Consider the following 14,420-nt stretch of genomic DNA (forward strand, 5'->3'; position numbering starts at 1 on the left):
TATAGATGACAACATATGGGACCGTATTCCAAATCAGCGCGCTTGAGCCTCCGTTTTTACAAAGGCGAGCAGAACACCTAGTGCTCGATTTACACCGAACGTAAGTTTTAACCACTGGGGGACCATAGGCAGGCTAGGGGAACTCATATTTATGTTAGAAAACCTCATAAAGTGAGATTTTCATGCCATGGGACCTTTAAATAAATGTTCATGCCAAGCGATGGGAATTTGTATCTGTTTTTCAATCCTTAATTCATACATTCTCAGCATGGGTGCTCCCCGTTGGAATCAAACCAATAACTCAGCGTCTACTGCCGTGCCAGTTGGCCAGACGGGACCAATTAGATAGCTTGAAAGTGGTTGATTTAAAATAATGTTTAACCTTTAACTTCCCACCATCTAAAACATTGGATGCGTTTGAAAACAAACAGACATTGGTAACGAGTGGTTAAGAAGGGGTCATCATTTCTGAAATAAGTTTACATTTGAATAAACTCATTGACAATTGATTAAATGTCATGAATACATTTCGAATGTTTATGTATAATTTTTTCTGATACATTCACCTAAGTGCCGATATAGCATAGTTTTGTGAGAACATCACTATCTTGCGAGTTCACATTCTGCTTAACTCTGCAGATCAATATGGCTTCACGAGGCTTCAGCTAACAGCATAAAGATCAATCAAATCAGCCCCGTTCCGTTTGTTGGCATACAGCGCCATCTAGTTTAAATATATGTAAATTACATGCCGGGATTTTATGAGCTCAAACTATTAAAATAATACACCTCCAGACAGATATCCATCTACTTAAAAAACACAAAAAAAACACTTTGTCAAAATCGTCTTATTTATTTGGAAGAACTACGAAATAATATAAAATGCAGCAGGTGAGGTGGGGAGTAAAGCCTCTACTGGTTTGTGCTGCTTTTCCTCGGTTGCTCCCTCTCCAATTGGCCCGTTCATTGTTGGCCTTGGCCCTCATGAACCATCTCCCCTGTAAGACACAACCACAAACACATGCACTATAATCATCATCAGTAGAATCTGTCCTACCGCTGACTAGTCTACTGGCTCAAAACCTTATGGAGATAAAATCATGCTTACAATGCATAAAGATATAGTACCGTTGCAATGAACATATAATGTACTAGAAAGCATATATTGGAACACGTATTAAGACAAAATACCAGGATAAAATATGATAAACAAGTCAGTGTGATATCAAAGAAAAGACGTTGGATGTTATTGGGAAGATGATCTCTATTGAACCCTTGAGAAGAAAAGAGCATTTCCTCCTGTGTGTGTTCGTGCATACGTGCATTCGTGCGTGCGTGCATGCGTGCGTGCGTATGTGTGTGTGTGTGAGTGTGCACATTAACAGGGACTCTCTTAACCCCAGCACTGTACTCTATTACCTGGCTACGTACTTGGCCACATACTGGGAGTTAGCAACAAAGGCAAAACACAATCCCAATGGCATTCCACCCCACTGTGGATATCATGGGATGTGCTGTGAGCCAGTGACCATGTAACGTGTTGGGGGGAGGGGAGCCACACCTCCTGGAGACACTGATGTCATCGCTGCTGGGGGGGGGGGAGGGGCAGTCAGGTCCAGCTCTCTGTGGAACGCCTCCATCATGAGATTCTGCAGTGTGTTCAACAGCACGTCCTCACACACGTCGCTGAACTCAGCACACCTGGACAAACACACACACACACACACACACACACACACACACACACACACACACACACACACACACACACACACACACACACACACACACACACACACACACACACGTTCAAACAGGCATCTTAAAGCAAAGGAAACAAAAGTAAATGTAAAACTGAAGCAGTCTTGATAGATATTAGTAGTCCACACATCGCCAATCCCAGCAGATGTCCTTCCCCACCTAAAGCCGAGTCGTGCTGTAAGAGGAGTTGCTGTTTATTTGTGACTTTGAGCATTAGTGCTTGGCTTAGCATTATTTTAATTGACGCTTTCGTCATTTTAGGAGCCTTTCACAGACAGCTTCAAGGCCTTGGCTCATTCTCAAGTGGTGTTGAGTACTGATAAGAAAATCCAGATGGACATGATGATTCAAGGAGCAAAGATAGTCATCAAGTTAAATGATGTCTATACAGCAGAATGTTCCTCCAACAGGGGCTGATTATAGTGCTCCCTATAGGCAAAACCATACCAAATATAGGGGAGAGGTATATTTTTACCTTTAGGTCTCTCCAAGGAAAAATTATAACAGGTAATAATAATCCCTAGAACTTCAGTGTCATTGTGAATTTCTATCAGGCAACAGTATCAGTGACCAATTTACAATTACATTGTTTTTTTTGGATCAAATGAAATGTAAATTATTGGAGGAAAACTTGGAACACCTGAACCTACCCCCAATTTTAGTGAACCTACCACCATGAGGTTCAGGGGCCAGACTCCTCATAGAGGGACCTGCGTATGGAGGGGCCCGAGCAGACATGGGGCCCAAGCTGACCCCTGTATGGAGGGCCCGAACTGACCCGGGGCCCGAGCTGACCTGTGTATGGAGGGCCCGAGCTAACCTGGGGGCCGAGCTGACCTGCGTGTTGAGGGCCCGAGCTGACCTGCATATAATGCGGCGCACGTGGCCCCGGTCCGGGTCTCGCTGGGTCTGGAGGTCTGCATGTCTGGAGTCCAGCGAGGGCCGTGGGTGGTTCTCCGCAGCACCCACCGTGTGGGGCCGCTCCTTCAGAGCGACCCCCGCGCCGGCCGGGCGGAGGCCCCGGGGCAGGGAGGGGCCCGGGGGGGCGGAGTACGGTCGGGGTACGGGTGGAAGGGGGGCACCGGGGGAGGGGTAGCCGGGGGGGTCCGGAGCCCGGAGCTGGCTGAAGTACGGGACGCCCTCCGACGGGAGGCGGGCCAGGCGGCGCTGGAACTCCTGGTCGTCAATCAGGCTCCTGGGAACAAACAGATGTCCTCATCGCACACGCTACAGCAAATATATTATATATGAGATCAGAATGGTTCCTGGTTGAATAGATTACAAAGAAAAGGTGACTCAGTGAATCAGCTCTATATGGGATTGGCATTCATGCAATTGGTTCATCACATCTTCTTAGATTGTGTCAGAGCAGGTGAATGAACACGAAAAACTACAACGTAACTGCAGCGACATAGATCCAAAGAACTGAAGGACTCACCCTTTCAGTGAGAGGAGTGTGAGGGTGAGGATATCTCAACCTATCAGTGAGAGGAGTGTGAGGGTGAGGATGTCTCACCGTATCAGTGAGAGGAGTGTGAGGGTGAGGATATCTCAACCTATCAGTGAGAGGAGTGTGTGGATGAGGATGTCTCACCGTATCAGTGAGAGGAGTGTGAGGGTGAGGATGTCTCACCGTATCAGTGAGAGGAGTGTGAGGGTGAGGATGTCTCACCGTATCAGTGAGAGGAGTGTGTCGGTGAGGATGTCTCTCTCCTGGCCGGGGACCAAATGAGGGAGGGCAGCAGTAGGGGGCGCTGTGCTGGAGACCGCCCAATGGGAACCTTGGGTTTCGACTCTGGGACTCCTGGAGGAAACAGCATGGTCGATCACCATTTTGGATCCAGGTTGAGGCAAAGGAACCGAGCAAGGAAGATGATGGATGATGGATGAGGTCACCAAGATGTGGGGAGAGAAGGGATTTTAGACATCCTGCGAGGGGAGTCATGCATCTAATGTGTGTGTGTGTGTGTGTGTGTGTGTGTGTGTGTGTGTGTGTGTGTGTGTGTGTGTGTGTGTGTGTGGACCTGTAGACATGGTGCTGGCTGAGGTTGTCGGGGAACAGGGCCTGGTACTCCAGCAGGCCGTGGGAGCGCGCCGTCACCCCGAGGTGCAGCAGGGTGGGGGTCGGCATCCTTCCCCCCGCGGGCCCCTCCCTCTGGGAGTGCCGCTCGGCCCGCGGGCCCCTGGAGGAGTACAGGCCCCCGGCCATGGTGCTGCTGCTGATGGAGCGGAGAGGTGGGAGGGTCTGGGGCCATCGGGGGGGGAGGGGGCAGAATGATGAATATTTGAAAATTGTATATTTGAATATTTAATCTTTGAACGACATTCTCTGGTCTCCATAACGGCCTTTTACAAGTAGCTCATGCAAGCCTTCGTTTAACCCCTAGAGGGCAAACTGAGCCACATTTACAGCCTGCCTCTGTTTTTTAAAACGATGTGCATTTGAGTCCAGAGTTGGACCAGGATCAAGGGAGAGTAGAACAGGATCAGTCACCTGGTATCTCCTGAGCGGGAGCGGGACCTGGACCGGAGCGGAGCGGGGCCCCTAGAGGACACGGGACACTGAGATTAGGGAGTGGCAGAGGGCCCCAATGAAGGGAAACATCAGTGGGAGCATTACAACTAAAGAGTGGGGATGGATCGGGGGAGGGGGAATCTTTAAGTATTGCTTAAATTTTCGTTAATTAGGTATTGACAGGAGAACACATGTGTGGCATTCTTAGAAACCGTTCATCGGGGCTTTAATGAAACATCCATTCGGTCTATTTGTCAAAATCACTTTGTTGTGCAGATTCTGCCTCTGAGCATCTTGCCTCAATGCTCCTGCCACAAATGTAGACAATATAGCCCTTGTAATTAGACAGTTTGTGAAGTTGTAACAGCGATTGGCTGTTATGTGGTCCACAAAGTCCTAACTGACTTGCTCACATTGATTCCTACACAAGTGCAAGTGCTCTGTTGCCATGGTTACCAGTCTTGGCCGGCTGTCGACCAGAATCGCCACTAGGAATAGTTTTTGACCCACGATGATGACGGTGAAGTGTGTTTAAGTCAAGCCAAGAGACACCGTCATGATGGTTTGATCACACAGACCGCTATTGTCCTTTAAGCATTTGGGGCTGGACCAATCGAACACTATGACTCAATCTGAGGACCCCCTCCATGTCCATGTAGCCTCTAAAGCACCTGTGTAGCCTGGCCTCCTCCTGCTCCGAGGTCCCTCTCCGTGATGGTGAACTCCTGCTGCTGCCGCTCCCTCTCCTCCTCCACACGACGCACCGACTCCCGGTACTCTGCCAGCTCCGTCTCCATGGTGATCTTAGGGGATGGAGATGAGGATAAAAACACATTCAAATGATTCAGGTCTGATGATTGACATCACGAGTTATCAGCAACTTCAGAGACGTGAGTGTTAAAATCCCTAATTCAATGTGACTATTTGATAATCATAGCTAGTGTTTGTGCTTTTTATAATTGATATATGTCAGGGAAGGGAATATTGGTGTGTGTGTGTGTGTGTGTGTGTGTGTGTGTGTGTGTGTGTGTGTGTGTCTGCATGTGCATGTGTGTGAGTGTTTGTGTGTGTGTCTAACCTGACAGATGAGGTCCAGCTGGTAGAGGACAGTCCAGCCAGGTGTGTTCAAGGTGAGCACACACAGGATGCTCTCACCTGCACCCAGTCTGCCTTTACTGGGATGCATCTGCACAACCTGACACACAAACACACACGATTAACATTTGTTATATGATATTTATTTTAATTTAAATTGTTATTTACATTCATTTTCTTCACTCTAAAAATGGATCTGGACACATACAATACGACTTAATCCACATGGAATAGAGGGACCTACCCACTACACACCTATCAAAGATCTTATCAACGGTCAATTCATGTACATCTCGAGGTCAGTTAATGACCTGTGTGGCCTGAATCCCCCCCTTTCTGTTTGGTGCAGTTTGGACTCCCTCAAAGTTATGTTCCCAATGGATTTAATGGAACCTCATTAGCTGATGCCTAATGCAATCTTTGAAATTGGGAAGAAAATCACAGACTTGCCGAGGTGGGGGTAAGTCATTCATGTGCAAGTCACAAGCAAGTCTCAAGTCATAACCTTCAAGTCTCAAGCAAGTCCCAAGTCACTGTGGTAAGAATCAAGCAAGTCACAAGTCAAGTCATTGCTCAGGTCAAGCAAGTCACAAGTCAAGTCATACAAAAATCTGATCTAACCCAGTTAACCCAACATTAACAATAACAATGTCTTAACAATAACAATAACTCAAACTATTCAAAACATTCCAAAACCATTATGTGCATAGTTTGAAAATGTTTTTATGATCATTACCTCCAACCTATGAACAGAATCAAATAGAACCTCTAGGTAGCTGTATACGAGAACAGTTCAAGTCAATCACTCAATCTCCTTACATGTTGTAGAATATTATTTGCAACACATGGCAACAGACATGAAAAAAAAGAATATTTCAAGTAATAGTAATATCACATACACATACTGTAGGAAGGGGAAATAGTAATACACAAGCCTGAAAGCTGGTAGCAATCTTGCTGCCTCGCAACATACATCGACTTACAATGCATTGCATTTGCAAAAATAATAATTTGACAGTACTTTGTCACTGTCGTTCTGAACACACATTCAACAGGTGCACTTGATGCAGGGACTGCCATAACTCTTACCTCCACCTTGAACAAAAATACACTTACAACCACTGAGTTACAAGTAGCCTACTGACATGAAAATTTAGTTAGTTAATCATCTGTGGAACGGGCAGGGCTCGAAAAACTCCAGCCAATGATTTTCAGAACCACCGAGTGGCATTGGACAGTAAGTACGTCAATCAAACGGTCGTACTCCACTCCCCCTCCCCCGCTCCCCGCGCGTGACCTCTTCGTGCACGTGCACGTACTCAAAGCTCGTGACCCAGAGCAAGCTTCTGTTTGTTGTTATCCTGCGGTAGCTACTGGAGCTAGTTTACTAGCTAATCCACATTTGGACCTAGCACTAGAATACAACTCCTAAACTCCAACCTAGCTAGCCTGGCTCACTCTCGCGCATCTGTGTTCGCGCTCGTGTGTGATTGCGCGTCCATGTACTTGGAATGGGTTGACCATTTGAGTTGCGTATTTTCAAAATCTGCTGCCGTATCGCAAATCACATATCCAACCTTTAATCTAACTTTAAAAAAGTCATTTCGAGTCATCTGTCTCAAGTCTAAGTCAAGTCTCAAGTCATGAAGACCACAGTCAAGTCGAGTCTTTTATCAGTGTTAGTCAAGCAAGTCTCAAGTCCTCAAATTTGCGACTCGAGTCAAGTCATGTGACTTGAGTCCCCCATGTCTGCAGACTTGTGTCACCAATCAAATTGACATGAAAAGGTGAATGAATCACACACACACACACACACACACACACACACACACACACACACACACACACACACACACACACACACACACACACACACACACACACACACACACACACACACACACACACAGGTGCACCTGTTGGCCGTCCTGCTGAGGTAACTCCCAGCCGTACTGGACGGCCTCAGTGTGGGAGACGTTAGTCAGGGAGAGCAGCCTCGTAGACCGGGAGTGTACAGGTACGTTGCCCAGGGAAACACTCTCCTCAGACAGGAACACCACCTGCACACACAAACATCTCCTCACAGCCTTGGACAGCCTACATCTCCCATGCCGCTTGTAGACTGACAACAACAATTTGTTTTAGCATTGACCAGAGGCCCCTCAGTATCTGTGTTCATTCTAGGAAAGAGCTGCTCAGCAATACAAAGAGAATGTATCATCCTTTTTTGTGTGGAGCTGTGTCTTCTATTGGTTTGTTTACTATCCTCCTCTCCTCTGTGGACTAAATGACAATGTGCATAATTTCCTGCTCATTCATCTTCCTCTCCATGTCTCAGCGCTGTAGCTGAGGTCCCTCTCACCTGTTCAGGTAGGGCTATAGCTGAGGTCCCTCTCACCAGTTCAGGTAGGACTATAGCTGAGGTCCCTCTCACCTGTTCAGGTAGGGCTATAGCTGAGGACCCTCTTACCTGTTCAGGTAGGACTATAGCTGAGGACCATCTCACCTGTTCAGGTAGGACTATAGCTTAGGTCCCTCTCACCTGTTCAGGTAGGACTATAGCTGAGGACCATCTCACCTGTTCAGGTAGGACTATAGCTTAGGTCCCTCTCACCTGTTCAGGTAGGACTTTAGCTGAGGACCCTCTTACCTGTTCAGGTAGGACTATAGCTGAGGTCCCTCTCACCTGTTCAGGTAGGACTATAGCTGAGGACCCTCTCACCTGTTCAGGTAGGACTATAGCTGAGGACCCTCTCACCTGTTCAGGTAGGACTATAGCTGAGGACAATCTCACCTGTTCAGGTAGGACTATAGCTGAGGACCATCTCACCTGTTCAGGTAGGACTATAGCTGAGGACCATCTCACCTGTTCAGGTAGGACTATAGCTGAGGACCATCTCACCTGTTCAGGTAGGGCTGCTTTCTGCATACAGGGCACGGACGGCAGGCAGACATGATCCGAGGGGCCCAGCGCCCTGGGATCGAACCCCCGACCCTCAAAGCTCACCACGGTGGAGTCGCCCCCTCGTGTGTGTATCACGATGTCCACCTGGAGACACGATGCACAACGTCCCTTGAGCCTGAATTTCAGGAGAGGGGACCACAACAAATATGGCACACTAGGGCAGTCCAAGGCCCTGTTTACCTCAGGGAGAAGGTATGAATGAATTGAGCGCACAACACATTCTGCATTTACATAGCGCTTTTCTAGGTACCTGGTATGTGTGTTTATGTGAGTGTTTGGGGGGGTATGACACCTCATCCACTACCAGTGTGTAGCACCACTTGAGTATTGCACGGCTGCCAGTATACACCAGAAAGCTCAGCACACACTGGCCTTCAGAGGGAGAGGAGGAATGATGAAACTATCCAATTAGCGACCGGGGGATGATTAGGGGGCCATGTTGTTGTTATCCTGCGGTGTTGTGCCCGGACAGGTATTGTGCCCGGACACCGGGGTTAGAAGACCTACTCTGTGATGAGTGGCTTGGGAACTGGGAACTTAAGTGACCACAGGGAGTCAGGACTTTGGCTTAACGTCTCATCCCAGAGATGGTGATCGTTGAGAGGACAGTCTCTGTCCTGGGGCATTGGGTATATTGCAGGCCAAGGGGATGAGCCCCCCCTACTGGCCCTCAAACACCTCCACCAGCGCCAGCTGATCTCCAGGACCAACCCTGATTGGCCTCCAGAGAGGATTGATATGCGGAGAGCCCTGTATTGCTATGCAGATAGGCAGTACTGCTATTCAGGTTGGCAGTATTGCTATGCAGGTAGGCAGTACTTCTATGCAGGTAGCCAGTATTCCTATGTGGTTAGCCAGTACTGCTATGCACGTAGCCAGTATTGCTATGCAGGTAGGCAGTACTTCTATGCAGGTAGCCAGTATTGCTATGCAGCTAGCCAGTATTGCTGGCTATATGCAGGTGCTATCTACTGCAAAAATTCACCTGAAAACTCACCTGTTCAGAGTTCACCTAGACTCTGCATAGACATCCAGTCCCCCCCGCCCACTATTGTATGTTGTACGTCCTGGCACTTAATGTACGCACTTAATGTACGCACTTGATGTACGCACTTAATGTACGCACTTAATGTACGTTGTATTTATTCATAGTACTTAATTGTGTAGCATCTGCATTAGCTAGCTTTCACCACTGTATACGGGGAATGAGTTAACCTAGAGATCGTTAGTGCATGGCACTCGGTTCTATGAACATCTTTACTGTACCGACAGCGATATAGTGTTTCACTTCTTATGACAAATGTACTTATTGTAAGTCGATTTGGATAAAAGCGTCTGCTAAATTCCCTCAATGTATATGTAAATGTAAATGCTAGCTACCTGCCATGAAAAACCTATCGTTGACGATTACTCCGGGCAATTATTTTTTAACAAATAATAGTTTTATTAATAATTAATATTTTTTAACAAATAATTGTTTTGAACTAGCAACCAGAAGGTTGCTAGTTCAATCACCGGATCCTCGACAAGCTGGCTGTCACCCTGTATGGTTGACTGTGCCATCGGTGGGTGGATGTGTGAACGAATGTATACAAGTCGCTTTGGGAAAATACGTCTGCTAAATGCCTTAAATGTAAATTATGTAACATTTATATTGTAAACCTAAGGAGCTTACATTGTACACTTTAGCCTCCAGAGGTGAGAAGAGCCACTCTAGCTGGGCCGTCCTCCCAGGACGGACCTCTCCCCGGGGGGTGAGACAGCACAGCACCGGGTGGTGGAAGTTCTGCTCCTGAAGCTGCTGCAGAGGATACGCATCCACCTCATAGTGCACCACCACCGTACTGCTGTTATACAGGTCATACACCTGGGAGGGGGAGGGAGGGGAGAGAGAGGGGGGGGGGGGGTGGACCACCACCGCACTGCTGTTATACAGGTCATACACCTGGGAGGGGGAGGGAGGGAGAGAGGGGGGGGGGTGGACCACCACACTGCTGTTATACAGGTCATACACCTGGGAGGGGGAGGGAGGGAGAGAGGTGGGGGGTGGACCACCACCGCACTGCTGTTATACAGGTCATACACCTGGGAGGGGGAGGGAGGGGAGAGAGAGGGGGGGGGGATGGACCACCACCGCACTGCGGCTATACAGGTCATACACCTGGGAGGGGGAGGGAGGGGAGAGAGAGGGGGGGGGGGATGGACCACCACCGCACTGCGGCTATACAGGTCATACACCTGGGAGGGGGAGGGAGGGGAGAGAGAGGGGGGGTTGGGTGGACCACCACTGCACTGCTGTTATACAGGTCATACACCTGGGAGGGGGGGGAGGGAGGGGAGAGAGGTGGGGGGGTTGACCACCACCGCACTGCTGTTATACAGGTCATACACCTTGGAGGGGGAGGGAGGGGCGAGATAGGCATAGAGAGAGAGAGGGGGGAGGGATGGATACAGAGAGAACGAGATGGAGGGAGAGAGTGATAGATAGTGAGAGAGAGATGTGAAGGACGGAGAGAGAGACGGAGAGAGCGGGGATCTGAAAGCCAGTTAGAAGTAGTATGAGAGTGTTCCTGTGCTACTGAAGCTGCTACCGCTAGGACTTCCCCCTGAACAGGGCTATGTCATGGAGTACGGCATGAAGATGTGACCCAACCCACCTGTCTGGGAGGTATCAAGACCCCAACAGCCACGGGGGAGAAGACATGTTGAAGACGGCTGAAGTGAAGATACGGTCTGTGTCTCTCCACTGTCACACCCTGGAAGTTAAGCTGCGCCCAAATATGGCCATGGACCTGTTGATTACCCTTCAGCCTACAGTTTGCTGATAACAAATGATGCCAATGTATTTGTGATGGGGTAAAGCTCAGTGTGCAGGTTCGAGTGAGGCCTACCAGGATCTCTCGGCCATGTGAGAGTTTGAAGACCACGGGCAGCCGGTGGGCTCCGGCAAAGTCGTGTCTGAGACGACAATAGATACCATCGGTTCACGTTAGTTTATTGTGACATGGTAAGCATGACGTTATGAGGATGAGTAGGGTTTCATGATAATAGAGTTGCACTGTGAATGATGCTCTAAAAAGTCAGGCCAACACCTGTAGGTGAGTTGCACTCTGAAAGAAGCTCTAAAAGTCAGGCCAACACCTGTAGGTGAGCTGCAGCGCCCTCTGCTGGCCAGGAGGCAGTATTCCAGAGCGGGGAGAGACGCTGAAGAGGCGGTTATCCTGGACCTGCCACATGGGAGTAGAAAAACTGAACCAAGAGAGACAGAAGGAGAGGCAAATACAGAGACAGGGAGGGAGAGAACGTAGGGAGAGAGGGAGAGGGAGAGGCATATACAGAGAAAGGGAGGGGGAGGGACAGAACATGGGGGAGAGAGGGGGAGAGGCATATACAGAGACAGGGAGGGGGAGAACATAGGGAGACAGAGCGGGAAGGATAAGGTTTAGAGGGGGAGGGGTGTGAAGGCTGGCAAGAGTGGCATCAGGGAGCTGGTACCTTCATCTGGTGGAGCTCAGTGCTACTGAACTCTCCAGACTCTGCCCAGTGATTCACCTCCATCCTCTGGTTCTCTGGGAACAGCAAGGCCCTAGAATGGAGAGGAGAGGAGAGGAGAGGAGAGGAGAGGAGAGGAGAGGAGAGGAGAGGAGAGGGGAGGAGAGGAGAGGGGAGGGGAGGAGAGGAGAGGAGAGGGGAGGGGAGGAGAGGAGAGGAGGGGAGAGGAGAGGAGGAGAGGAGAGGAGAGAGGAGAGGAGAGAAGCAGAGAGGAGACGAGAGGAGAGAGGAGAGAAGAGGAGAGGGGGGAGGAGAGAGACAACAGTAACAATTATTTAATAAAACATTGCTTTGCATTGTAATATATCATATTCCCTTCTCTATGTACAGGTCGTACCACTCTGCAGGGATGGGACCTATGTTGTCCAGCAGCATTAGAACAGTAGAGGGCTCTGAAGCCACCGGAGCTGAGCAGAAGTTGAAATCCAATATGGCCGCCCTAAAGATGCTAGGGCAGCGATGCAGACTGAACAAGGGTAGAGAGATGATGAGAGCATGAATTTACACTTAGATCACGCCAGGCTGTGGTATGTGCTCATTATACCACTGTTAAGGGGCGTTGTCCGGCCCCGACGCGCAGCGGAGGGCCGGCGACCCCCTTCACAGTGGTATAATGAGCAAAAAACACAAAGAAACCAAGAAAGTCAAAATAGCCGTTTTATTAAAGAATACAAAAAAGTAGTCCCTCCTGGCTTCCGCTATACATCGACGGTCGCTATGCAACACACGCGTCCCTCCGAGAGAAGGCTCCGATAGAGCGGTTTGCCGGCAATTTATCCCATGGAGCAGTTCACTCGCCGTGTGCCTAAGCTTTCGTTAGTCTCTCCATCGCCTTGCTCACTCCCGGAGTAACAACATTTACACCCTCTCCATCATCCAACATATGTTTTACTTTGTAACAGTTTCTACTTCCAGGCGCGGAGTGATAGGCAAACTTTCACAAAATGATCGGGCGTCATAGCAGTTATGTATACGCTCATTATACAACAGTTGGGAACCAATCAGATCGCTGGATTTAGGTCCCCCGTTGTATAATAATATATAAAGTTGATCAGATTACACATTATTCCTTTTATTACTGAAATGTAGTTATATTGATGCATCATACAAATGTATATATAGCCTATAGTACACAGTACAATATGAATACATAGTAGAACATATTATTATCTAGTAAATCACATGATGAGGCAGATATGTCACCTGTGCTGTGTGGTCTTCCTATAGGTCAGCTCCTGAGGGGATGGGCATGACAGCAGGTGTAAGTTCAAGCTGTCCAATGAGAAGAGGCTCCAGAGCTGCCTTTTGCTGAGCCCGCCCACACTGCCTCCGCAGCGGGCGTCGGCCACCCGCAGGGTGGGGAGCACACCCTCCGCCCTGAGCTCACACAGCAGCACGGAGGCCCCCAGCTCACAGCCTGCATGTGGGGACACATCCATTTACACCTCTTGCTTCTGTGTGCGTGTGTTGGTGGGAGTGTGTGTCAATCTGTCTTTACAGCCTTGTTTACCCAGATGTTTTGAATCTCCTTTGAAAATGGAGATGCCGATGCAGTATGGGGTCAGAACAGTCTCATTAATAATGAATGCACAGAGTGTATTCATTATAGAGAGTTTGTGTGTGCATTGAAATGGATTTGTGAGAGGAGATTAATTTATATATAAATCACAAAATACATTTGTCAATCCTTCTCTGTGCATTCATTATTAATGAGACTGTTCTGACCCCATAATGCAGATGGGGTTTGTCTCTCTCTGAACAGGTCTGAACAGTTGTACAAGAGATGAACAAGAGATGCTTCATCTAATGTAGACCGACCGGATGTAGCATACACCACATTGAATCTATCTTGGATCTCTTCTGTTGGTTGGTCACGTGTTCATACGTCTTCAGTCAACCAAGTGAAGGCAGGAAGGCATTGCGTTGCAAATGTATTTGAAACATTTCCATGCTGTGGCTGCTTTTCTTACAATACTACGAATCCTAGACCTTGCATTTCTATCATTCAACATGATAAGTGGCATTCTCTAAAGCCATACAAACAGGTATGCACCACGATCGCATGGTGTCATACCAACATGAAACCTGTGTCAAACGCCCCTACTATGTAAACAGGCTGAGACAGTTGTCAGTGCATTATGCCCTTCAAATAAAAAGATGGTTTTCTGATTATGCATACAATTGAGATAAAAAATGTTTGCAGAATCCTACGTAGCCCCTCTGGGGTCACATGATAAAAAAAAACTTGTAAATCCATGCGCACAGATTTGTAAACCATGCCTCATCTTGAATATTACTTATATTGCCTTTGTAGGACCAGAAATAGTCGGTCTTAATCGGATATGCGTTGAACGTCACAATGCCTGATGGGGACTCCCGGCTGTGCAGAATAAACAAAATCAGAGGGAACGGATTTACACAACAAGGTTTATATTCCGCTGAATCTTGATAATAATTTGTCTGTTTTCATATGCATGTGCATCCACCTCCGCGTATGTGTACTTTTATGTGTGCATTTGTATATGTGTCTGT

At 48.2% G+C, this 14,420-nt stretch overlaps 1 protein-coding gene across 2 annotated transcripts in view; it reads right to left on the bottom strand.

The window, feature by feature from the left end:
* Positions 1 to 701: 701 nt before the first annotated feature.
* cfap65 (cilia and flagella associated protein 65) overlaps positions 702 to 14,420 on the bottom strand; it is a 36,516-nt gene continuing 22,797 nt past the window's right edge. Inside the window, exons 20-36 of one of the 2 annotated variants that reach the window (XM_060040124.1) lie at positions 13,092 to 13,305; positions 12,226 to 12,354; positions 11,832 to 11,922; positions 11,478 to 11,563; positions 11,228 to 11,294; positions 10,994 to 11,104; positions 10,012 to 10,203; positions 8,274 to 8,420; positions 7,288 to 7,431; positions 5,355 to 5,471; positions 4,948 to 5,079; positions 4,256 to 4,282; positions 3,786 to 4,006; positions 3,434 to 3,565; positions 2,624 to 2,956; positions 1,562 to 1,701; positions 702 to 998 (exon numbers count right to left, since the gene is read on the bottom strand). In XM_060040124.1, coding sequence (XP_059896107.1) covers positions 964 to 998; positions 1,562 to 1,701; positions 2,624 to 2,956; positions 3,434 to 3,565; positions 3,786 to 4,006; positions 4,256 to 4,282; positions 4,948 to 5,079; positions 5,355 to 5,471; positions 7,288 to 7,431; positions 8,274 to 8,420; positions 10,012 to 10,203; positions 10,994 to 11,104; positions 11,228 to 11,294; positions 11,478 to 11,563; positions 11,832 to 11,922; positions 12,226 to 12,354; positions 13,092 to 13,305 — 2,318 coding nt within the window. In that variant the 3' untranslated portion in view covers positions 702 to 963. Of the gene's footprint in view, positions 999 to 1,561; positions 1,702 to 2,623; positions 2,957 to 3,433; positions 3,566 to 3,785; positions 4,007 to 4,255; positions 4,307 to 4,947; positions 5,080 to 5,354; positions 5,472 to 7,287; positions 7,432 to 8,273; positions 8,421 to 10,011; positions 10,204 to 10,993; positions 11,105 to 11,227; positions 11,295 to 11,477; positions 11,564 to 11,831; positions 11,923 to 12,225; positions 12,355 to 13,091; positions 13,306 to 14,420 lie in introns of both variants that reach the window. The other variant, XM_060040123.1, reaches the window with a different exon arrangement.

Source organism: Gadus macrocephalus, chromosome 20 (assembly GCF_031168955.1).
Source record: "Gadus macrocephalus chromosome 20, ASM3116895v1".
Taxonomy (NCBI): Eukaryota; Metazoa; Chordata; class Actinopteri; order Gadiformes; family Gadidae; genus Gadus; species Gadus macrocephalus.